The sequence below is a fragment of the Salmo salar genome, chromosome ssa03, assembly GCF_905237065.1.
Source record: "Salmo salar chromosome ssa03, Ssal_v3.1, whole genome shotgun sequence".
Classification (NCBI taxonomy): Eukaryota; Metazoa; Chordata; class Actinopteri; order Salmoniformes; family Salmonidae; genus Salmo; species Salmo salar.
In genome coordinates this window covers 13,715,397-13,740,901 of record NC_059444.1, presented here as the reverse complement: position 1 = coordinate 13,740,901, position 25,505 = coordinate 13,715,397, and the positions used below count along the sequence as shown (strand labels likewise).

Below are 25,505 nucleotides of genomic sequence, written 5' to 3'. Positions count from 1 at the left end.
GATACATTGATTAATGAAGTGCAGGTGATGATGTGGGTCATCCGAATTCATTGAGGAGGTGGCGAATGACGCAGCATGTAGGGCTGCCTAGTCTACGTTTGTGGTTGTCAAAAATAGATTTAGGAGAACTTCATTCTGTGTGCAACAAGTAGGCAATGACAACATGTCATGTGATTCTTCCAGAATAAGAAACACTGTATGTCACCTAGCAGTCAATTCATAAGGGGAATATATGTGCCTAGACTTTACAACCATACAGTGCTACTAAAAACAAGGTAACTGGCTGGCATTTAGTCAGGATCATTATAAGATGAGTATAAGACCTTATAAGGGGCCAGGTGCTCAGGAAGTCTTTCAATGCACTATAACTGCATCATAATGCAACCATGCAGGTTATGTAAAGTTGTTACCCGTTTTTCTGTTAGATGATGGCATTACAAAGTAGTTAAAATCAGATCTTCTTTCAGAGCCTCATCTCACCATGACTTCCCTCTCCACAGGTGTCAGGTGTCTACCTGGCGACAAGCCCCTCCCCTCCCCTCCTGACTGAACTCATCTATAATCACGTTGCCCCCCCACTGACAGGAAGCATGGCGGGGGCTTCAGTGAAAGTGGCGGTCCGGGTCCGCCCCTTCAACTCTCGAGAGATCGGGAAGGAGAGCAAGTGCATCATCCAGATGACAGGGAACACCACAAGTGAGCATTGGATATTTGGTTTTATAAGACATTTCTAGTATTGTAAGAAAATGCAAAAGGCACTTGCACATCTGAGCTATCTTTGTTGCAGTTGCATGGTAATAATTGAATAACATTACTCTTACATTACTCACATTACTCTTGCTAGTTTCACTACTCTTTATTACGTTTTACATTTCGGTCTCAAGGCCTTCGTCAGACCCCTTGACTTATTCCACATTTTGTTACGTTACAGCTTTATTCTAAAATTGACTAAATAATTTCCCCCCTCACCAATCTACACACAATACTCCATAATGACAAAGCAAAAACAGGCTTGTAATTTTTTTGTTGCAAATGTATTAAAAAAAAAAAACGGATATCACATTTACATAAGTATTCAGACCCTTTACTCAGTACTTTGTTGAAGCACCTTTGGCAGCGATGACAGCCTTGAGTCTTCTTTGGTATGACGGTACAAGCTTGGCACACCTGTATTTGGGGAGTTTATCCGATTTCTCTCTGCAGATCCTCTCAAGCTCTGTCAGGTTGGATGGGGAGTGTAGCTGCATAGCTATTTTCAGGTCTCTCCAGAGATGTTCGATCGGGTTCAAGTCTGCGCTCTAGTCGGGCCACTCAAGGACATTCAGAGACTTGTCCCGAAGCCACTCCTGCGTTGTCTTGGCTGTGTGCTTAGGGTCGTTGTTCTGTTGGAAGGTGAACCTTCGCCCAATCTGAGGTCCTGAGCGCTGTGGAGCAGGTTTTCATCCAAGGATCTCTCTGTACTTTGCTCCGTTCAACTTTCCTCTCGATCCTGACTAGTCTCCCAGTCCCTGCCGCTGAAAAACATCCCCACAGCATGATGCTGCCACCACCATGCTTCACCATAGGGATGGTATTGGCCAGGTGATGAGCAGTGCCTGGTTTCCTCCAGACGTGAATCTTGACATTCAGGCTTGGTTTCATCAGACCAGAGAATCTTGTTTCTCATGGTATGAGAGTCCTTTAGGTGCTTTTTGGCAAACTCAAAGCGGGTTGTCATGGGCCTTTTATTGAGGAGTGGCTTCTGTCTGGCCACTCTACCATAAATGCCTGATTGGTGGAGTGCTGCAGAGATGGTTGTCCTTCTGGAAGGTTCTCCCATCTATACAGAGGAACTCTGGAGGTCTGTCAGAGTGACCATCGGGTTCTTGGTTGCCTCCCTGAACAAGGCCCTTCTCCCCTGATTGCTCAATTTAGCTGGGCGGCCAGCTCTAGGAAGAGTCTTGGTGGTTCCAATTTTCTTCCATTTAAGAATGATGGAGGTCACTGTGTTCTTGCTGCAGAAATGTATTGGTACCATTCCCCAGATCTGTGCCTTGACACAATCCTGTCTCGGACAATTCCTTCAACCTCATGGCTTGGTTTTTGCTCTGACATGCACTGTCACCTGTAGAACCTTATATAGACAGGTGTGTGCCTTTCCAAATCATGTTCAATCAATTCAATGTACCACAGGTGTAGAAACATCTCAAGGATGATCATTGGAAACAAGATGCACCTGAGCTCAATTTCGAGTCTCATAGCAAAGGGTCTGAATACTTATGTAAAAAAGTTTTTTGTTGTTGTTGTTTAATGTTTAAAATATTTGCAAACATTTCTAAAAACCTGTTTTCGAGGGCCTCCTGAGTGGTGAAGCGGTCTAAGGCCCCTCATCGCAGTGCTAGAGGCGTTACTACAGACCCGGGTTCATTCCCGGGATGTGCTACAACCGGCCATGGCTGGGAGTCACATAGGACGGCGACAATTGGTCCAGTGTCGTCCGGGTTAGGCCGGTGGGTCTTTACTTGGCTCATCGCGCTCTAGTGACTCCTTGTGACGGGCCGGGTGCCTGCAGGCTGACTCCGGTCGCCAGTTGAACTGTGTTTCCTCCGACACATTGGTGCAGCTGGCTTCCCGGTTAAACTGGCGGGTGTTAGGGAGCGGGGTTAGGTGGGTCATGTTTCGGAGGATGCATGACTCCACCTTCGCCTAGCCCGAGCTCGTTGGGGAGTTGCAGCGATGAGACAAGATCGAAAATTGGGGAGAAAAAGGGGGGTAAAATACACCCCCCCCCAAAAAAATATATATATGTAAAAAAACCTGTTTTTGCTTTGTCATTGTGGGGTATTGTGTGTAGATTGATGAGAAAATTGTTTTATTTAATCAATTTTAGAATAAGGCTGTAATGTAACAAAATGTGGAAAAGGTCAAGGGGTCTGAATACCTTCCGAATGCACTGTATACAGATGTATGTGAACACCCCTTCAAATTTGTGGATTCGGCTATTTCAGCCCCACCCATTGCTGACAGGTGTATAAAATCGAGCACATAGCCATGCAATCTCCATAGACAAACATTGGCAGTAGAATGGCCTTACTGAATAGCTCAGTGACTTTCAACATGGCACCGTCATAGGATGCCACCTTTCCAACAAGTCAGTTTGTAAAATTACTGCCCTGCTAGAACTGCCCCGGTCAACTGTAAGTGGTGTTATTGTGAAGTGGAAACTTCTAGAAGCAACAACAGCTCAGCTACACACAAACCTAAGATCACCATGCGCAATGCCAAGCATCGGCTGAAGTTGTGTAAAGCTCACCGCTATTGGACTCTGGAGCAGTGGAAACGTGTTGTCTGTAGTGGTGAATCACGCTTCACCGTTTGGCGGATGTCAGGAGAACGCTACCTGCCCCAATGCATAGTGTCAACTGTAAAGTTTGGTGGAGGAGAAATAATGGTCTGGAGCTGTGTTTCATGGTTCGGGGTAGGCCCCTTAGTTCCAGTGAAGGGAAATCTTAACGCTACAGCATACAATGACATTCTGGATGATTCTGTGATTCCAACTTTGTGGCAACAGTTTGGGAAAAGCCCTTTCCTGTTTCTGCATGACAATGCCCCTGTGCACAAAGCGAGGTCCATACAGAAATGGTTTTTCGAGATCGTTGTGGACGAACATGACTGGCCTGCACAGAGCCCTGACCTCAACCCCATTGAACACCTTAGGGATGAATTGGAATGCCGACTGACTGCTAGCCAAGCCTAATCACCCAACATCAGTGCCTGACCTCACTAATGCTCTTGTAGTTGAATGGAAGCATGTCCCCGCAGCAATGTTTCAACATCTAGTGGAAAGCCTTCCCAGATGAGTGGAGGCTGTTATAGCAGCAAAGGGGGGGGGACCAACTCCATATTAATGCCCATGATTCTGGAATGAGATGTTCGACAAGCAGGTGTCCACACACTTTTGGTAATGTAGTGTATGTCAAATCTAAAATATTTTTGTTGGGTGCCAACTGATGAAGGCAGTGATTGCCTAAGTACTGGTAGGGGAAATACTGGTTTTATGCCTAGTCTGCCATTGTTATAGTAGGCAATGTAGCCACTGTTCTATAGTGATCTCCGGAATATGTATTGATGAATCCTATCAAGTTTCAGGTAAGACCCAAGTGCAGACTGTGTTGAAGTAACAATGTTTATTACAACAACAGGGGCAGGCAAACGACAGGTCAAGACAGGCAGGGGTCGATAATCCAGAGTAGTGGGGCAAAGGTACAGGACGGCAGGCAGGCTCAGAGTCAGGACAGACAAGGCAAAGGTCAAAACCAGGAGGGCGAGAAAAAGAGAGACCGGGGGAAAAGCAGGAGCTGAGACAAACCACTGGTTGACTTGAACAAACAAGACAAACTGGCAACAGACAAACAGAAAACACCGATATAAGTACCCAGGGGATAATGGGGAAGATGGGCGACACCTGGAGGGGGGTGGAGACAAGCACAAGGACAAGCACAAGGACAGGTGATACAGATCAGGGCGTGACAAATCCTTGAAAGGCCTTCCATTGTGATATACATCATTTTACAGTCTGATAACTCCAGGCAAATATGTTCTTGTCAATAATAAATACAGTTGATGAAATATTTACTAATATGGTCTGATTTAGATTGGGCCTTCAAGAGACGATCTCATATTGTCGCGGTCTGATGAAAAATCTTGTAACTCCTTTTTTGCCATTACATTGTAAATGTTTTCAATTTGTTGAGAGCAGTAACTCCCCCCAATGTACTCTGAACATTTCATGACTCATGGACCAAGGACCAAGCAGGTAGCCTAGGGGTTAGAGCATTGGGCTAGTAAACGAAAGGTTGCTAGATCAAATCCCCAAGCTGACAAGGTACAAATCTGTCGTTCTGTCCCTGATCAAGGCAGTTAACCCGTCATTGTAAATAATAATTTGTTCTTAACTGACTTGCCTAGTTAAATAAATAATAATAATTCTGAAGTTCCCATATTTTTATGTTCATTCATGGGAAAATGTGGTCAAGAAAAGTTTATGTTTTGGAGAGAAGAGATTTTCATCAGACATTGACAATATGACATTGTATATGGTTTTAAAAGACATGTATTTATAAAATTGGATCTAACACTATTTCAAGCTTATTTACAGAAATTCATCACTTCACAACATAGGCCCTTGTTTGCTCAATAATTTATACTGTGGAGAATTACTGTAGAGAATCAATGAAACGTTGCGCTTCTGCCATTTTCTGCTTGGAACACACGCTTGAAAGCAATGCGACGGTGGGCAGTGGAGCATGTAACACATCTCCATAGGAAGTGAAACAAAGGGTCCAGTCAGAACTGAGTGTGTCTGTGTGTGTGGACCTCTAGAGCGTCTTATCCCTCGAGCCAGAGGGTCCAAAAGGCCTCGTTGTTTCTGTCTGAGCTGAGACACTGGGTCAGCTGATGTGTGTGTGGGTGTGTCTTATTCCGCTGCTTTGTGCCTGTCGGCGGGTCTGTTTATGACCTCATTCTCACAATCTTTGGCATGGTACAGATTAGGTTAGATCTCTGGAAATATCTGAAATTACTTTGGTGGAGGTAATACAGTGTACTGTTTACCATGTAAACATCAGCTAGCCTCATCCTCTTCCTGTTTGCTTCCACTCTACGGTTATTTCAAGGAACTTTAGACTATTAGGATGGGAACGCTTGCAGAAATCCCATCTCTTGTATCACTGAGGGATTGTAACCACGTTTCCATCCACAGTTTTTATGTGATTAAAGTCATTTGTTATGAACAAAAAAAAATCACGACAGCTGTGATGGAAACAGGAAGTTTCAGTGCAATTGTATAAATGCTGACAGATAATTTGTTGATTTGACATGGTGGGATCTTTTTGTGTCTGTAAAATGAATTTAGTTAAACATGGCAGTCGACACGCCTTTATGAGCAAATATTGATATAATAACCATCATATAAGAAGTAAACTTGGAGTTACGCGATGACATGGTGTGTGGTCCTCCCACTACGACTTTGGAAATCATGCAGTTTATTAGGCTACAGATGAAATAAGTTATGATGAACTTCACAAGGTGGTGAAGTGCACAGTGATCTTAATGCTCCTTTCCAATAAATATTGAGTGTCTGATTTTGGTGACATGATGATCGATGCTTGACTACGTTTGACAAATAAAAATATTCTCACTCTTATCCATAATAATCTCATCATGTAGTCTAGCCTTCTGCACAGCCTACCTGCGAGCTGTTGGCTAGAGAACACGTGCAAAGACCAGAGTAGGCACATTTGCTATTTAAATTCAACAGTTTTTGTGACAAAACTATCGGTAGAGTTCAATTGAGATGGAAACACATTGACCTTTAGATTTTTATTCTGTATATTAAAACGTAAGTGAAAAAGTACATTTTGTGTGCGTTTTTTATGCGGATTTTTAAATATTTGGATGGAAACATAGTTACTGACGCATTCTTCTGTTCAACTGAAACATTGTCTTACGACTTTCAACGACTTCCTTTCTGTGACTTCCTACTTCCTTCCTGTGACTGCCTACTTCCTTCCTGTGACTGCCCTCATCCTTTCTGTGACTGCCTACATCCTTCATGTGACTGCCTACTTCCTTCCTGTGACTGCCCTCATCCTTTCTGTGACTGCCTACATCCTTCATGTGACTGCCTATATTCTTCCTGTGACTTCCTACATATCTCTATCAATTCCTAATGCTGATACAGCAGCATCATCAGTGGTCTCTGACCAATCATGATGCCACTTATGTCATAGACTGGGGAATGTACTCTAGACGCGTTCACGTGCTAGTCAGAACTAGGAAACTCTGACATTTTCGACTTGCTAGCACGTGAACGTGGCTAGAGTACATTCCCCAGTCTATGACATAAGTGACATCATGATTGGTCAGACACCACTGATGATGCGGCTGTTTCAGTCAGGCTCAGATGAACCTCATCGCTGCATTACCTCTATGGGCCACAGACACCAGCTGCTGCCAGGTGCTTTCTCAGCTTCTGTGCCTTGGCCATTAAAGCTTTCACAGAGAGGGACTTGCTCAGTTTTCCACAAACGCCTGGCCTAGTTTCAGATTCCACCAGCTCCACAATTCTTCCTGAAATGATGACAATGCATTTTCCACTAATTGTATTTACTGTATGTAGTCAGCCAAATATATTATATATCCGGTCTGCCATATACAGTGTATCACAATACTTTACTTGGTTTAGATTTCTGGGTTTGGTTTGTATTCTTCTAACCTTTGTTTCCTTCCTGTCCTTTCAGCGATCCTAAACCCCAAACAGCCGAAGGAGAACAAGAGCTTCAACTTCGACTACTCCTACTGGTCACATACCACGGTGTGTTTTTCCACACCAGTCCCACACTAGAGACTTGAATGTCGTGCATTTAAAGATCATGCAAGTCATGAGGTCAGTATTTACTCTGCAATTGCTTAATAAAGGTGTATTAAACCTCAATCCCTTTCTCTGTTTCGCTCTCCTCTCGCGCTCTCTCTATCTCTCTCTTCTTGCGCTCTTGCTCCCTCTCTCTCTCTCTGTTTCTCCCTCCTCTCTCTCTCTCTCTCTCTCTCTCTCTCTCTCTCTGCAGCCGGACGACATCAACTATCATTCACAGAAGCAGGTGTACAAAGACATTGGAGAGGAGATGTTGCTGCATGCCTTTGAGGGCTACAACGTGTGTATCTTTGCATATGGCCAGACTGGATCAGGGAAGAGCTACACCATGATGGGAAAGCAGGACCAGAAGGACCAGCAAGGCATTATCCCTCTGGTAGGATGGATGGATGGATAAATGGATGGATGACAAAATGTAGTAAAGACATCATAATCTATAGATACTTCATCACGTACATGTCAGATACTGAAACTATGAAAACACATTTAGGTTTATACCAAAAAATGCCTCTTATTTATAATACAATCTGATTTATGTGTTCAATGACCCAAGCCCAGCTCAGTTAATCCCTACCATTGTGTCGCTGAGTTGTCATAATGCTTCAGCAAATGTACATTATCCCTTGTGCGTTGGAAGACACAATGTAAGTAACTTAATTTATGTCGCTCTTAACTGCCCTGAATGCCTCTGCTGATCCGACAGATATTGTATGCAGTAATCATGTGCCTATGAACCAGAGTTATACTGTTAGCACTGTTAGTCCACTGTGTGCAGCACACCCTGCACTAACATAAATAACATGAGCATGTCTACTTCTGCTAAGCATCCCAGTAAAGCAATGAAAACAATCAAGTATCCCAGAAAAGTGCAAAATAAATTGCCCACGTGAACATATGTAGCTTAAGAAACAAGGTTCATGAAATCAATTATTTACTAGTAACAGATGACATTCATATTCTGACAATCTCTGAAACTCACTTAGATAATACCTTTGATGATACAGTGGTAACAATACATGGTTATAACATTACAGAAAAGACAGAAATGCCAATGGTGGAGGTGTAGCCGTTTATATTCATGATCTACAGCTTCATCTGTCTCACCTGAAGCCCATTCTTGTGGGAAGCTGCTATAGACCACCAAGTGCTAATAGTCCATATCTGGATAACGTGTGAAATGCTTGTTAATGTATGTGATATCAATAGAGAGGTATACTTTCTGGGTGATTGAAATATTGACTGGCTTTCATCTGGCTGCCCACTCAAGAGAAAACTTCAAACTGTAACTAGTGCCTGCAACCTTGTTCAGGTTATCAATCAACCTACCAGGGTAGTTACAATTAGTACAGGAATGAAATCATCAACATGTATTGATCACATCTTTACTAATGCTGCAGAAATTTGCTTTAAAGCAGTATCGATATCCATCTGATGTAGTGATCACATTATAGTAATGGCGTCGGAGGGGATGGCTGCCGTTTTACGGGCTCCTAACCAACTGTGCTATTCTGTTTGCTTTTTCGCATTGTTTGTAACTTATTTTGAACATAAAGTTGCTGCTACGGTCTCTTATGACTGAAAAGAGCTTCTGGACATCAGAACAGCAATTACTCACCTCAGAACTGGATAAAGATTTTTTCTTTAATGAGTCCGACGCGAAAGATATACTGCTCTCCGGAGACCCGGCCCAAATCCCTGTAATTTGCGCGAAGAAAAGGCGGAGATACAAACGGAGAAGGTCGGGGTGCCTTGTTAGGATTCGTAGGCGAGTGAGTAAATCACCACTACTATTGGTTCTATTGGCCAATGTGCAATAACTGGAAAACAAACTGGATGATCAACAGCCGAGACTATCCTACCAATGGGACATTAAAAAAATGTAATATCTTATGTTTCACCGAGTCGTGGCTGAACGACGACACAGATAATATAGAGCTGGCTGGGTTTTCCGTGCATCGGCAGGACAGAGCAGCTACGTGTGGTAAGACGAGGGGCGGAGATGTGTGTGTATTTGTCAATAACATCTGATATGCGATGTTTAATATTAAAGAAGTCTGAAGGTATTGCTCACTTGAGGTAGAGTACCTCATGATAAGCTGTAGATCACACTACCAAGAGAGTTCTCATCTATATTATTAGTAGCCGTCTATTTACCACCACAAACCAATGGTGGCACTAAGACCACACTTAACGAGCTGTATAAGGCCATAAGCAAACAAGAAAATGCTCATCCAGAAGCGACGCTCCTAGTGGCCGGGGACTTTAATGCAGGCAAACTTAAATCCATTTCACATTATTTCTACCAGCATGTCACATGTGCAACCAGAGGAAAAAAACTCTGGACCACCTTTACTCCATACACAGAGATGTATACAAAGCTCTCCCTCGCCCTCCATTTGTCAAATCTGACCATAATTCTATCCTCCTGATTCCTGCTTAGAAGCAAAAACTAAAGCAGGAAGTAGCAGTGACTCGTCAATACGGAAGTGGTCAGATGACGCGAATGCTATGCTACAGGGCTGTTTTGCTAGCACAGACTGGAATATGTTTCGTGATTCATCCAATGGCATTAAGGAGTATACCCCCTCAGTCACCTGCTTCATCAATAAGTGCATTGACGACATCATCCCCACAGTGACTGTACATACATATCCCAACCAGAAGCCATGGATTACAAGCAACATCCGCACCGAGCTAAAGGCTAGAGCTGCGGCTTTCAAGGAGCAGGACACTAATCCAGACGTTTATAAGAAATCCCGCTATGCCCTCAGACGAACCATCAAACAGGCAAAGTGTCAATACAGGACTAAGATTGAATCCTACTACACCGGCACTGACGCTCGTCAGATGTGGCAGGGCTTGCAAACTATTACGGACTACAAAGGGAAACCCAGCTGCGAGCTGCCCAGTGACGCAAGCCTACCAGATGAGCTAAATGCCTTTAATGCTCGCTTTGAGGCAAGCAACACTGAAGCATGCATGAGAGCACCAGCTGTCCCGGATGACTGTGTGATCACGCTCTCCGTAGCCGATGTGAGCAAGACCTTTAAACAGGTCAACATTCACAAGGCCGCGGGGTCAGACGGATTACCAGGGCGTGTACTCAGAGCATGCGTGGACCAACTGGCAAGTATCTTCTCTGACATTTTCAACCTCTCCCTGACCGAGTATGTAATACCCACGTTTCAAGCAGACCATCATAGTTCCAGTGCCCAAGAATGCGAAGGTAGCCATGAAGTGCTTTGAAAGGTTGGTCATGGCTCACATCAACACCATCATCCCTGAAATCCTAGACCCACTCCAATTTGCATACCGCCCCAACTCCACACTGCCCTTTCCCACCTGGACAAAAGGAACACCTATGTGAGAATGCTGTTCATTGACTACAGCTCAGCATTCAACACCATAGTGCCCTCAAAGCACATCGCTAAGCTAAGGACCCTGGGACTAAACACCTCCTTCTGCAACTGGATCCTGGACTTCCTCATGGGCCGCTCCCAGGTGGTAAGGGTAGGCAACAACACATCTGCCACGCTGATCCTCAACACAGGGGCACCTCAGGGGTGCGTACTTACTCCCCTCCTGTACTCCCTGTTCACCCATGACTTTGTGGCCAAGCACGACTCCAACACCATCGTTAAGTTTGCTGACAACACAACAGTGGTAGGCTTGATCACCAACAACGATGAGACAGCCTATAGGGAGAAGGTCAGAGATCTGGCAGTGTGTTTCCAGGACAACGACCTCTCCCTCAACACGAGCAAGACAAAGGAGATGATCGTGGACTACAGGAAAAGGAGGGCCAAACAGGCCCCCATTAACATTGACAGGGCTGTAGTGGAGCACGTCGAGAGTTTCAAGTTCCTTGGTGTTTACATCACCAACAAATACGCTGCACTTGACACATTTATGAAATTGCTTATTCCAGTTACTAATAAGCATGCACCCATTAAAAAAAGATTGTTGTCTATCAACAATGACAAGCCACTGAGGTCTGATTTAATGGAAAATTACTGAGGATAATAGTGGACAATATTGCCACTCCTATTTGCCATATCTTCAATCTAAGCCTACTAGAAAGTGTGTGCACTCAGGCCTGGAGGGAAGCAAAAGTAATTCCGCTACCCAAGAATAGTAAAGCCCCCTTTACTGGCTCAAATAGCCAACCAATCAGCCTGTTACTAACCCTTAGTAAGCTTTTGAAAAAAATGGTGTTTGACCAGATACAATGCTATTTTACTGTAAACAAATTAACAACAGACTTTCAGCACGCTTATAGGGAAGGACATTCAACAAACATGGCACTTATACAATTGACTGATGATTGGCTGAGATGAGAGAAATTGATAATAAAAGATTGTGTGAGCTGTTTTGTTAGACTTCAGTGCAGATTTTGACGTTATAGGTTTTCCCAGCAGCAGACTATGATCTATGTGTTATGGCTTTCCACCCCCTGCTATATCGTGGATAAAGAGTTACCTGTCTAACAGAACACAGAGGGTGTTCTTTAATGGAAGCTTGTCCAATATAATCCAGGTAGAATCAGGAATTACCCAGGGCACTGTGTAGACCACTTACATTTTTCAATCTTTACTAAGGACATGCCACTGGCCTTGAGTAAAGCCAGTGTGTCTATGTATGCGGATGACTCAACACTATACATCTCAGCTACTACAGCAACTGAAATGGCTGCAACACGTAACAAAGAACTGCAGTTAGTTTCATGTACACGGAGAGCTAACATTAATAATATGCATGTAAATCGCTCATGGCTCAAAGTGTAGGAGAGATTGACTTCATCACTACTTGTGTTGACATGCTGAATGCACTGAGGTGTCTGTTTAAACTACTTGCACACAACTCAGACTCCCATACATACCCCACAAGACATGCCACCAGAGGTCTCTTCACAGTCCCCAAGTCCAGAACAGACTATGGGAGGCGCACAGTACTACATAGAGCCAAGACTACATGGAACTCTATTCCACATCAGATTTAAAAAAACAGATAAAAATACACCTTATGGAACAGCGGGGACTGTGAAGAGACACACACAGGAACAGACACACATACACATGAGAAGACACTCACTCTACACATACACATGCATTTTGTAGATATGTGATAGTAGAGTAGTGGCCTGAGGGAACACACTTTAATAGGTTGTGAAAGTGTTATGACATATAATGTCATGTAATATTTAAAATTGTATATAACTGCCTTAATGTTCCTGGACCCCAGGAAGAGGGCAGCAGCTAATGGGGATCCTTAATAAATACAAATAACAACAATAATAATAACAACAAATAACAATTAACCTTCCATGCTTTCTTCTCTGCCAGCTGTGTGAGGACCTCTTCACCAAGATCAGTGACAGCAATACCGACAACAGCTTGTCCTACTCCGTAGAGGTGAGTGCTCCCGACCCTCTTAGTGTTTTTAGAATAAACTTGAATACAGGAGAGGCCTACTCCATAGTAGGTTAGGGATTTTAAAGTGTTAACGTTTTGGCGTTATAGTAAGGTTGGTAGCAACATGGAAAATCGTTGTGGAAATCTGTTTCAGCTCAAGTCGACAACAAAATCCACAATGCATTGCTCTCTCTATGGGCTGGCTAGCTAGCAAACGTAGCTACACACAATAATATCAGCATGTAACGTAGCTAGTTAGCTGTAAAATCGCCTAAACAAACTGCACTATCAATTTAGGAGTCTACTATCTCACCATGTTCAACCTACAGATCGATGTGCCTCACAAATCTCACCTCATTTTCTCACATCGTACATAGACTTATTTTTCTACTGTATTATTGACTGTATATTTGTTTTACTCCATGTGTAACTCTGTGTTGTTGTATGTTGTCGAACTGCTTTGCTTTATCTTGGCCAGGTCGCAATTGTAAATGAGAACTTGTTCTCAACTTGCCTACCTGGTTAAATAAAGGTGAAATAAAAATACAAATAAAAAAATTAAAAAACAAAGTGGAGTCTGACATTCGCAACGACAGATACACTTTTCAGATGGGAAATGTTGCCAATGCTACGTCAATTGGTTGCACGGTCCATTCTGGGCGATTCGGGGACAAGGAGCGCTCTCCTTCAAAGATTGAATGGGAGCATTTTGGGCACTAGCTCAAAAACCCAACATTAGCATGAATTTCGTCAACAAGAAGTAAAACATTACAAATCTTGTGAGATAATTAACTTGCTATCTGTAGTATCGTATAGCTTTGGAATTGTGACTTTTCGTACTCTCGAGGCAAATAGGCACGTTTCTCGAAATATACAATGACTTTGAGAAGGGATTGCGTGATGATTAGCTTAGCAACCGCGTGACGCAACATCACAACGTGAACGCGATTGGTCGACAGTCTGCTGGGTGGGGCGTTATAAAATCCTTCATTGGATTCCTGTCTCCTTTCTATAATATATCTAGCAACGGCACCATGCAATGCATCCTGGTCTAAAGAGGCAGACAAATAGGAAAAATGCGCTAGACCCTCCGTTAAATTACCAATTTCTCCAGGTAGGAATATTGCAAACATAAGATCAATGGCGCATTCGAGAGACGACATCCCCACGAGTTATGACATCGGCCAGTATTGAAATCTGATGTATGATATAGGTTATCGCGATCGAAAAGTCGTGTTCCTATTAACTTCCAGTATAGTGAGAGAGACTTTATCACGGTGCTTCATCATATCGGACAGATTTCTGCCCGTTTGAACGCCAATAAATCAGATACACATGAAAACATGAAATGACCCTGGGAATTGTTATGACATCACTCAGTGATGCACAAATACGATATAACACTCAAAATGAGGGGAACTTTACTTTAACTCCAGGGTGATATGAATAGCTCTGTTAAATCTATATATAATCCACCATAACTGTATCCTAACGTGGTTGACAGTCATGAAATAGCAAATCCACATTAGGGTGCTTAACCCCAAGACAAGTAATATGTTAAAACAATGGGGAGGACACAGTATTGTCATAACACAAACATAAGATAAGAGTTCTGATAAGAGTGTCTTTTGTACCCCAAGTGCTCAATAGACGTTTGATTGGCACTTAGTTTGATTGGCACTTCTATAGAGTATTGACGACCTCCACAGGTGAGCTACATGGAGATCTACTGTGAGCGTGTGCGTGACCTGCTGAACCCGAAGAACAAAGGGAACCTGCGTGTGAGAGAGCACCCCCTGATGGGGCCCTACGTGGAGGACCTGTCCAAACTGGCCGTCACCTCCTACAACGACATCCAGGACCTGATGGAGTCTGGCAACAAGGCCAGGTAGATGGGACTTTCAGTGGATGGATGATGGATGGATGGATGGATGATAGATGGATGGGTGGGTGGGCAGGTGGGTGGGTTGGAAGGGAGGATGGATGATGGATGAAAGAGGGAGGGATGGATGGATGTTACAAGGTTAAATTCTCTCTTCCTTCAGGACGGTGGCAGCCACTAACATGAACGAGACCAGCAGCCGCTCTCACGCTGTCTTCAACATCATCTTCACTCAGAAGAAACACGACATGGATTCAGAGAACACGTCTGAGAAGGTACGGTACAGGCTTATAACAAATGAATGACCAGGTTCAACCTCCTGTTCAAGCTTCTGCAATAGTTTGAGGCCATAGAGTTAATAACTCTGACCAATATGTAGGGTTTACACTTTTATAGTTGAGATCTATTGCCATGTTATCTGGACATCCACAGTGTTATCATTTATGATAACACTACTCAAATGCTCATTACAGATAAGCCCTCAAAGAGCGTTTATTGGGGCTACCACTGTGTATTTGGAATCTAGGCATTTTTCCTTTGTAATACAGAGTATGGAAGCAGATTCATGCCAAAATAAATGATGACATCCGAGTGGTTTCTTGTTGCAGGTGAGCAAGATCAGCCTGGTGGATCTGGCTGGGAGTGAGAGAGCTGACTCTACAGGAGCCAAAGGAACCAGGCTGAAGGTGAGAGGGTCCTTTTTGGGTCTACTTTATGGGCTGAATTTGATCCCCCAGTGATGTCGATGTATGAATTCCTCAAAGTTTTGAGTTAACATTTCTAGTTGACATGTCTATGCATTTTACAAAGCATCTCGGCTCTGTGTCTCGAAATTGTGGAGATTGTAGTTTTTGTGTCCCAAGCAATGCTTCTCGTTTGATTAACTACGCCCCATCTGTTCCTTTTCAGGAAGGAGCAAATATCAACAAATCTCTAACCACACTGGGAAAAGTCATCTCTGCTTTAGCTGAAGTGGTTAGAGTCCTTTCTCTTCTGTACACAGATCTTTGTCTGTATGGTAATTTAAGCAATTTGGTAAGACTGTCTATTAATACAATACTGTCAATTTGTTATTTTTCTAGGACTCAGCACCAAATAAGGTACACAATTTCAATTACTTATTCAATTTCTGTCATGAGAAAATATTTGGGGAAGTGGTATTAAGAGATGGTTCATTAACAAGCGTTTCTTCTTATACCAGTATGCCTACATTTGTCAACATGTAAATGCACTTCTATTGAAGCAGTATTCTAATTGGGAAGATTATCTGTTAACAGAACAAGAAGAAGAAGAAGGTGGAGAGCCATATCCCATACAGAGACTCAGTGCTGACCTGGCTACTGAGAGAGAACCTGGGTACGCACTTTCCACCTAGTAGCCCAGATCCTGCCGACTACGCCAATTGTAGCATCCTCATCACTGTTTACTCTTTTGTTTAATTCCTCTGCATATACCCTTTAAATAATCTTTCCTCCTCCCGCCCTCATCCACAATTCATCTGTTTTCCCCTTTCTGTCCATTAGGAGGTAACTCTCGCACCGCCATGGTGGCAGCCCTCAGCCCTGCTGATATCAACTATGACGAGACCCTGAGCACCCTCAGGTAAGAACCCAGCTCTGAGGTCACATTCTCCGGTTAAAATCATAGTAGTCATTGGGTGACCCTATAGTACACTATCAATGTCATCATTTGTGTAATGTAATGACAATGCATTGTGAGACTAAACCTGAAAGTAATCCAGGAGCACTGTCAATAAAATTATGAAAAAAGTAGAATTGAGATTTTGGGGTGAACGTCCCCTTTAATGGTTTTCATTCACTCAGGTATGCAGACCGCGCTAAGCAGATCCGCTGTAACGCTGTTATCAACGAGGACCCCAACAACCGTCTGGTGCGTGAGTTGAAGGAGGAGGTGTGTCGCCTCAAGGACCTCCTCTATGCTCAGGGCCTGGGAGATATCATAGACAGTGAGTACACACACACACACACACACACACACACACACACACACACACACACACACACACACACACACACACACACACACACACACACACACACACACACACACACACACACACACAGGATGAGTGTCTCACACACACTCTTCTCTCTCCCCTCTCCTCTCAGCGTATCGATGTCCTGGTCCTGTGATAGCTGGTTTGAAAAGTGTGTATATTCTGGCAACCTCACGCTTTTGCAGCTAACTTGATAATAAAGCTCAAACTCTTATGACACTAAAGTCCTTACACCCCAGAGCTATGACAGGACTCCGAACCAAAACTAATCTAAAACCTATAGAAAGGTTTTACATGAGACCAGCAGACCCTGTAGACAAGAAACTGCTCTCATAGTACATTCCATGTTCTCATTTCCTCTCGTATATCTGCACTGATCTGCAAACATGGTATAGGTGAAAGCACAATGGTGGACTCCTCTTAGGGAACAGACTTTCACCTGTCCAGTCCTTTCAGATCAGTGTAGATCAAGAAGAGGAGACGAGGGGAGGAAGCCATTTTAGACTGTTGGGATGCATGCAGCCTTGGTTACACCGGTTCTCTGGGTGTGTAGCTAGCTGATTGGACGCTCTGCTTCTGTAGAGGAGATTTGATATGCCAGGTTCTTAATGTGGGCTCTGGTTGGGGCTCTAGAGCTCAGCTGCCTTCTAATTCACACTGCTTGCCCGGCATAATTGTCCCTTGCGGATGAATAACGTTTTTTTGGAATTGCATTGAATTTAATTCAATAATGCTTTCACAGCCTTTCAGCCTGGAGATTATGCTGCAAGTAAGAACTAAAAGACATTTCTTCTAGACTGGCTGCCCTATATATTGGCTGGTCTTCATATAACATTGCTTGTTTTTAGCTTGGTATTTGATGTATTTTGCATATGAATGTCAGAGAAATGCATTGGCTCTAACTTATCGTATGCTTAACATATTCCGTCATTTTAAGTTGCTCTTTTCTCGCTCTCTCTGCAGTGGCTTTGGTAAGCACCTGTCTGCTTCTACAATCCATCTTTTGAGCTCTCTTCTTCTTTTTGTTGCTCTTCCCTTTCTTCCATATGTCCATTTCTCTGTTTTTCTCTCCACCCCGATGTCTCCTCTTCCTCACCTTCCTGCTGTCTGCTCCCTCTCTCTCCCTCTCTCCCCCACACACTCCCGCTCTTCTTCTGGCAGACTTGTGTGATTACAACAACTTTGTCAATAATCGCCAGGCTGTCAATCAAATGGGTGATCTATCCACAGTGACCAATGCCATGACTGGGATGAGCCCCTCCCCCTCACTCTCTGCTCTGTCCAGCCGCGCGGGCTCCATGGCAAACCTGCACGACCGCATCTTCAGCCCCGCCTCCGAGGAGGCCATAGAGAGACTCAAGGTAGGGAGGAGGGAGGTAGGGTGAAATGAGAGGTAGTGGGGGAGTGAGTAGGTGACTGTGTGAGCTAGAGGGATTGAAGGAGAAAGAGACAGGGTGGGAAGGGGAGAGAGAGGAGGAGAGGAAGGCGGTGGAGAGATCGAGAGACGGCTGGGGACAGATGGAGATAGAGAGGAGAAGAAGAACATTTGAGAGAGATGGCAAGGCTGAGGGAGGCTAACAATTTAGACATTTGTCATTCTTTCCACCCTAGGAAACAGAGAAAATCATTGCAGAGCTCAATGAGACATGGGAGGAGAAGCTGCGCCGCACTGAAGATATCCGGATGCAGAGGTGTGTCAGACGGATTTAACCTTTATCCTCATCTGAGTCCCTCTGTCTTAAATAACCGTTATAACTAACCCAAACCCTAACCCCAAAAAACGTGGCTCTCTGCTATCTGTAGGGAAGCCCTGCTGGCTGAGATGGGTGTGGCCATGAGAGAAGATGGAGGCACCGTGGGCGTGTTCTCCCCCAAGAAGGTCAGAACCTCAAAAATACAGTACACCCATATCACAACTGTAATGATATTCACTACAGTACCCATAATGCTCTGTACATAATCATTTTTTCCCATCATGCTACAACAACCCCTGTCAACAACAGTTAGACACAAGTCCTAATGTTCATGTCTTTCTTTCAGACCCCTCACCTGGTGAACCTTAACGAGGACCCATTGATGTCTGAGTGCTTACTCTACTACATCAAAGATGGGACCACCAAGTAAGAACGACTGCTTTCTTTCACCTGCAGGAAATGTGTACTTTTCATTGAGAACTATTTTGGACTGAGGTGGCCAACAGTCCTGTAGTACAGTATATATGGATTTGGAGTAGGGGGTCAGCTGTTTAAGTTTACTACCTGGAATATCAAAGGTGATGAATGGTCCTGGGAAGTGGGCTAGGATATTTTATCATCTTCAGAATGTGAAGACTGAAATAGCTTTCTTACAAGAAACACATCTGCGTACAGCAAATCACTCTAGACTCCATATCCTCTGTATCTTTCCTTCAGGGTGGGTCGTGAGGACGCCAGAAGTCGCCAGGACATCGTGCTCAGCGGCCATTTTATCCAGGGCGAGCACTGCACCTTCAGCAGCACCACAGGCCCCGGGGGAGAAGGTGAGACTGAATTGACCAACTGTGGATGAACCATGCTAGTTCTATTTGTTATATTTCTATGGGAGGAATAATTGGCAGATTATGCCTGAGTGCAGCAGAGGTTATAGAGACTCTGTAGAGACTGGGACTAGTGAGACTGGTGTTATAGACTATAGAGTAAGATGACTGGGCTATAGACTATAGATAAGGAAAACTATGTTATAGACTATAGATTAGGATGACTGGGTTATAGACTATAGATTAGGATGACTGGTGTTGTAGACTATAGATTAGGAAAACTGTGTTATAGACTATAGATTAGGATGACTGGTGTTATAGACTATAGATTAAGATGACTGGCTAATAGACTATAGATTAAGATGGCTGGCTAATAGACTATAGATTAGGATGACTGGTGTTATAGATTATAGATTAGGATGACTGGCTAATAGACTATAGATTAGGATGACTGGTGTTATAGATTATAGATTAGGATGACTGGTGTTATAGACTATAGATTAAGATTGCTGGCTAATAGACTATAGATTAGGATGACTGGTGTTATAGACTATAGATTAAGATGGCTGGCTAATAGACTATAGATTAGGATGACTGGTGTAATAGACTATAGATTAGGGTGACTGGTGTTATAGACTATAGATTAGGATGACTGGTGTTATAGATTATAGATTAGGATGACTGGTGTTATAGACTAGATTAGGAAAACTGGGTTTTAAACTATAGATTAGGAAGACTGGTGTTATAGATTAGGATGACTGGCTAATAGACTATAGATTAGGATGACTGGGTTATAGACTATAGATTAGGAATACTGGTGTTATAGATTAGGATGACTGGCTAATAGACTATAGATTAGGATGACTGGGTTATAGACTATAGATTAGGATGACTGGGTTCTAGACTATAGAGACGTGGACTAGTGAGGTTCTAGACTATAGAGATGTGGACTAGTGAGGTTCTAGACTATAGAGACGTGGACTAGTGAGGTTCTATACTATAGAGACGCGGACTAGTGAGGTTCTATACTATAGAGACATGGACTAGTGAGGTTCTAGACTATAGAGACGTGGACTAGTGAGGTTCTATACTATAGAGATGTGGACTAGTGAGGTTCTAGACTATAGAGACGCGGACTAGTGAGGTTCTAGACTATAGAGACGTGGACTAGTGAGGTTCTAGACTATAGAGACGTGGACTAGTGAGGTTCTATACTATAGAGATGTGGACTAGTGAGGTTCTAGACTATAGAGACGTGGACTAGTGAGGTTCTAGACTATAGAGATGTGGACTAGTGAGGTTCTAGACTATAGAGACGTGGACTAGTGAGGTTCTAGACTATAGAGACGTGGACTAGTGAGGTTCTAGACTATAGAGACGTGGACTAGTGAGGTTCTAGACTATATAGACGTGGACTAGTGAGGTTCTAGACTATAGAGATGTGGACTAGTGAGGTTCTAGACTATAGAGACGCGGACTAGTGAGGTTCTAGACTATAGAGACGTGGACTAGTGAGGTTCTAGACTATAGAGATGTGGACTAGTGAGGTTCTTGACTATAGAGATGTGGACTAGTGAGGTTCTAGACTATAGAGACGCGGACTAGTGAGGTTCTAGACTATAGAGACGTGGACTAGTGAGGTTCTAGACTATAGAGACGTGGACTAGTGAGGTTCTAGACTATAGAGACGTGGACTAGTGAGGTTCTAGACTATAGAGACGTGGACTAGTGAGGTTTTAGACTATAGAGACGTGGACTAGTGAGGTTCTATACTATAGAGACGTGGACTAGTGAGGTTCTATACTATAGAGACGCGGACTAGTGAGACTGGTGTTATAGAGTAAGATGACTGGGCTATAGACTATAGATTAAGATGACTGGTGTTATAGACTATAGATTAGGATGACTGGTGTTATAGACTATAGATTAAGATGACTGGTGTTATAGACTAGATTAGGAAAACTGGGTTTTAAACTATAGATTAGGAAAACTGGTGTTATAGATTAAGATGACTGGCTAATAGACTATAGATTAGGATGACTGGGTTATAGACTATAGATTAGGAAGACTGGTGTTATAGATTAGGATGACTGGCAGTAGAATGGGTAGAGTCCAGTGAGTGTGTGGGTAGAGTCCAGTGAGTGTGTGGGTAGAGTCTAGTGAGTGTGTGGGTAGAGTCCAGTGAGTGTGCAGAGAACCAGTGCAAGAGAGTCAGTAGAATGGCCAAATGTTCACCATCCCCGGTGGTTCTTGTCTGTTGATGATGATGACACAGGGAACGTCATCCTGGAGCCCTGCGAGGGGGCGGAGATCTATGTCAACGGGAAACTGGTGACCACGCCTACTCTGCTTCGCTCAGGTAAGTCTTGAACCCCTCAGCATCTTCCACTGAGCGTGGGAAACATATTTACCACACACGTAAAACATACTGAAAAACTTTGTAATGATTTTATTTTAAAATGTTTTATTTGTTTTGGCATGAATCTGCTTCCATATACAACATCTACAAATAAACAAGGAATCATCACAGGTGATTCACACGCGAACAATCCAGGCTTAGAAAAACATCAATAGGTAAAAATGTATGAAACGAGTGATGCATGATGCGGTTGACCTCGGATTGACCTTTGACTCCTGACCCCAGGGAACCGCATTATCATGGGGAAGAGCCATGTGTTCCGCTTCAATGACCCGGAGCAGGCGCGGCAGGAGCGGGAGAGGACGCCCTGCGCTGAGACCCCCGTGGAGCCCGTGGACTGGGCCTTCGCCCAGAGAGAGCTGCTGGAGAAACAGGGCATCGACATGAAGCAGGAGATGGAGTCAAGGTACAATAATCGATGGTCTACCTTTGGCAAAGCACCAGCTGTAATGAACTATCATCCTTTTATATAGCTTAAAACTGATTTGTGATCGTTTTGTCTGCAGGCTTCAAGAGTTAGAAGATCAGTACCGAAGAGAACGAGAGGAGGCCAGTAACCTTCTGGAACAACAGAGACTGGTAAGACAGGCCACTAAGAGATTTTTTGAAATATGTATGAGATATATGCTCTATATTCTGTCATGTGATTTGATGTGTCTGTACCATGGTCTCTCCTAGGACTATGAGAGTAAACTGGAGGCCCTGCAGAAACAGGTGGACAGAAACTCCCGTTGCCTGGACCCCCCAGAGGAAGAGGAGGAGCCTGAGGAGGAAGGTGAGACAGTGATTGACAGTTTTCCACCTAGACCACCCTTTTTCACATTTTTACAATGGTTTTGAAATAAGATGCCCGTTGCTGAGGCCAGCCAATGGAATATTTTTAGAATGATGGAATGTTTTAAGTTTTTCCCATAGTTCCATGGACCAAGTGTGAGACGGAGCTTGCACTGTGGGCATTCCGTAAGTGGCGTTTCTACCAGTTTACCTCCCTCAGGGACCTGCTGTGGGGAAACGCCATCTTCCTCAAGGAAGCCAACGCCATCAGTGTGGAGCTCAAGAAGAAGGTAGGTACACTGTCATGATATTTTGGGGTGGCAGGTAGCCTAGTGGTTAGAGCGTTGGACTAGTAACCGAAAGGTTGCAAGATCAAATCCCCGAGCTCAAATCCCCGAGCCCCTGAACAAGGCAGTTTACCCACTGTTCCTAGGCCGTCATTGAAAATAACAATTTGTTCTTAACTGACTTGCCTAGTTAAATAAAGGTCAAATAAAAATAAAATATACAGTGAGCTCCAAAAGTATTGGGACAGACACATTGGTTGTTGTTTTGGCTCTGTACTCCAGCACTTTGGATTGATACGACGACCTTGTGGTTGAACGGCAGACAGTCAGCTTTAATTAGAGGGTATTTTGTATTCATATCAGGTGAACCGTTTAGAAATTACAGCGCTTTTTGTACATAGTCCACCCATTTTAGGGGACCAAAAGTATTGGAACAAATTCACATATATGTGTATTAAAGTAGTCAAAAGTTGAGTATTTGGTCCCATATTCTCAGCACGCAATGACTACATAAAGCTTGTGACTCTACACACTTGTTAGATGCATTTGCTGTTTTTTTGGGTTGTGTTTCAGATTATTTTGTGCCCAATAGAAATGAATGGTAAATAATTATATTCTTATTTACTATAAAAGTGACTGCATAATGACACAATACATAATTTACCATTCATTTCTATTGGGTACAAAGTATCATTTCAAATCCAAAGTGCTGGAGTACAGAGCCAAAACAACAACAAATGCTTCACTGTCCCAATACCTTTTGGAGCTCACTGTATATTATATCTATAAAGTAGAACAAAGATTCAATGGTGAAACTGTCAGCTATCAGTACAATGAAACTGCGTTGTTAATCAGTTCAGTCAATCTACCAGACGGGTACTATTCTTAGTATGAAAATAAAATAAAACCTATGTACTCACTGCTGTACGTCGCTCTCGATAAGAGCATCTGATAAATGACTAAAATGTTAACTGTCTTAGGAAACTGTAAATCCATTCAACGTGTCGGCAAAGACTGGTATTTCAAAAAAAGACCCTTGCGTCGTCATTGAACCTTACCAATTGTGAATCGGTTCGATGAGTCAGTGAAATGAGATTTGACGACAACATTCTAAAACAAAACTATTTTGTTGCTAACATGCTAAAATGTTCAAATGATCCACTCTCTCCTTTGCAGGTCCAGTTCCAGTTTGTGCTGCTGACCGACACCCTGTACTCCCCACTGCCCCCGGACCTGCTGCCCCCCAGCTTGACCAAGGAGAGGGAGAGGCAGCCCTTCCCCCGCACCATCGTAGCAGTGGAGGTCCAGGACCAGAAGAACGGGGCCACACACTACTGGACCCTGGAGAAACTCAGGTATGTGTGGGGGGATCGTGGGAGTTTGTACAGGTTTATTTTGCACATAGCTCTGGTATGTAGGACTATATGGGTTTACGTTACCCAGCATCTACTTTACTGTGTCTGTTGGTTTGATGTAATCTGAGCTGATGTGTGTTGACTGTTCTGCCACCTGTAGGCAGAGGCTGGACCTGATGAGGGAGATGTACGACCGTGCGGCGGAGGTGCCCAGCAGCACTGTGGAGGACTGTGACCAGGCCCTGACCGGGGGAGACCCCTTCTATGACCGCTTCCCATGGTTCCGTCTGGTGGGCAGGTCAGTCATGGACCCAGGCCCTGTTCTTTTCAAATGTAGCCGTCTTTCCCTTACTTCCTTGAGGTAATAACTAAGCAGCCAGTGTTTTCATTATGAGAGCAAAAGGAAACAGATCCAATACGATACAGATACAGAGGGGACTGAAATGATTGCCCCGTGTCTGTTCCTGCTCCCACTCTCCTTCTCTGTCCCCGTCCGCAGGGCCTTTGTGTACCTGAGTAACCTGCTGTACCCCGTGCCCCTGGTGCACCGCGTGGCCATCGTCAGTGAGAAGGGAGAGGTGAAGGGCTTCCTCAGGGTGGCAGTGCAGGCCATCTCAGGTACAGAGAGTTGACTCTTGTGAAACTGAGAAAGACTGAGACAGAGTGATACAGCAGCTATTACAGTTTGTTTATGGATGCTTCTAGTATTTGTTGAGTGTTTGGAGTTGTAACCAACCAGCTGTCTTCTCTCCCCAGCTGATGAAGAAGCCCCTGACTATGGCTCTGGTGTCAGACAGTCAGGAACTGCCAAGATCTCCTTTGAGGACCAACAGTTTGAGAAGGTAGAATCAGTAAGAAATGATATAAAAACTTGAGTGCTTGCCAAGCCACTGTCTGCATGCTGTATCTAAAACAATACAGTGTCATTATCTAAAAGGGTTATAATATATATCATATCAAGTGTTTGTCTGGTCAGTTCCAGACAGAGTCGTGTTCCAGCAGCATGTCCCACTCTAACACCTCCCAAGAGGAGCTCCGCTTTGTTGAGGGGGAGGGACAGACCTCTGACATAGGAGCTGACCCTGACGAGGTCAACAACAACACCTGTGCTGGTGAGGGCATCTTAGTCATCATCTTCATCATCATCACACCTGATTTCTCTATAATATAATGTGTTATGGAAGTTCTGTTGGTATTGCAAGTGTGGTCTCAACGTTAGGCCCCCCCTTTCTACTATAAAGAGATATTCAATGGTGTACAATGGCAGCGCCCACAGTACAAATCATTGAGGATGACAAACAAAGTCAAGGACTTATTCCCATTGTGGTCCTCAGATATTATACGCACAAATATGTTTAGAGAAGACATATTTATGTAAGCCTATCTAGGGTGTAATGCATCGGATAATTGTTTATTCAATGTGTCGATGTGTTT

The 25,505-nt window shown here is 43.7% G+C and overlaps 1 protein-coding gene across 9 annotated transcripts in view; it reads left to right on the top strand.

The window, feature by feature from the left end:
* Nucleotides 1–25,505, top strand: part of LOC106598877 (kinesin-like protein KIF1A) — a 46,318-nt gene that overhangs the window by 1,514 nt on the left and 19,299 nt on the right. For 3 of the 9 annotated variants that reach the window (XM_014189907.2, XM_014189904.2, XM_014189902.2), the window contains exons 2-28: nt 501–696; nt 7,281–7,354; nt 7,605–7,787; nt 12,754–12,822; nt 14,532–14,710; nt 14,868–14,979; nt 15,313–15,390; nt 15,614–15,679; nt 15,787–15,804; nt 15,982–16,060; nt 16,228–16,306; nt 16,528–16,670; nt 17,952–18,082; nt 18,333–18,412; nt 18,525–18,600; nt 18,762–18,841; nt 19,133–19,239; nt 21,512–21,595; nt 21,881–22,061; nt 22,162–22,234; nt 22,334–22,430; nt 22,571–22,719; nt 23,893–24,071; nt 24,232–24,369; nt 24,571–24,689; nt 24,828–24,913; nt 25,048–25,183. In XM_014189907.2, coding sequence (XP_014045382.1) covers nt 591–696; nt 7,281–7,354; nt 7,605–7,787; nt 12,754–12,822; nt 14,532–14,710; nt 14,868–14,979; nt 15,313–15,390; nt 15,614–15,679; nt 15,787–15,804; nt 15,982–16,060; nt 16,228–16,306; nt 16,528–16,670; nt 17,952–18,082; nt 18,333–18,412; nt 18,525–18,600; nt 18,762–18,841; nt 19,133–19,239; nt 21,512–21,595; nt 21,881–22,061; nt 22,162–22,234; nt 22,334–22,430; nt 22,571–22,719; nt 23,893–24,071; nt 24,232–24,369; nt 24,571–24,689; nt 24,828–24,913; nt 25,048–25,183 — 2,902 coding nt within the window. In that variant the 5' untranslated portion in view covers nt 501–590. Of the gene's footprint in view, nt 1–500; nt 697–7,280; nt 7,355–7,604; nt 7,788–12,753; nt 12,823–14,531; nt 14,711–14,867; nt 14,980–15,312; nt 15,391–15,613; nt 15,680–15,786; nt 15,805–15,981; nt 16,061–16,227; nt 16,307–16,527; nt 16,671–16,833; nt 16,873–17,463; nt 17,491–17,882; nt 18,083–18,332; nt 18,413–18,524; nt 18,601–18,761; nt 18,842–19,132; nt 19,240–21,496; nt 21,596–21,880; nt 22,062–22,161; nt 22,235–22,333; nt 22,431–22,558; nt 22,720–23,892; nt 24,072–24,231; nt 24,370–24,570; nt 24,690–24,827; nt 24,923–25,047; nt 25,184–25,505 lie in introns of all 9 variants that reach the window. The other 6 variants (XM_014189900.2, XM_045714517.1, XM_045714518.1 and 3 more) reach the window with 4 other exon arrangements.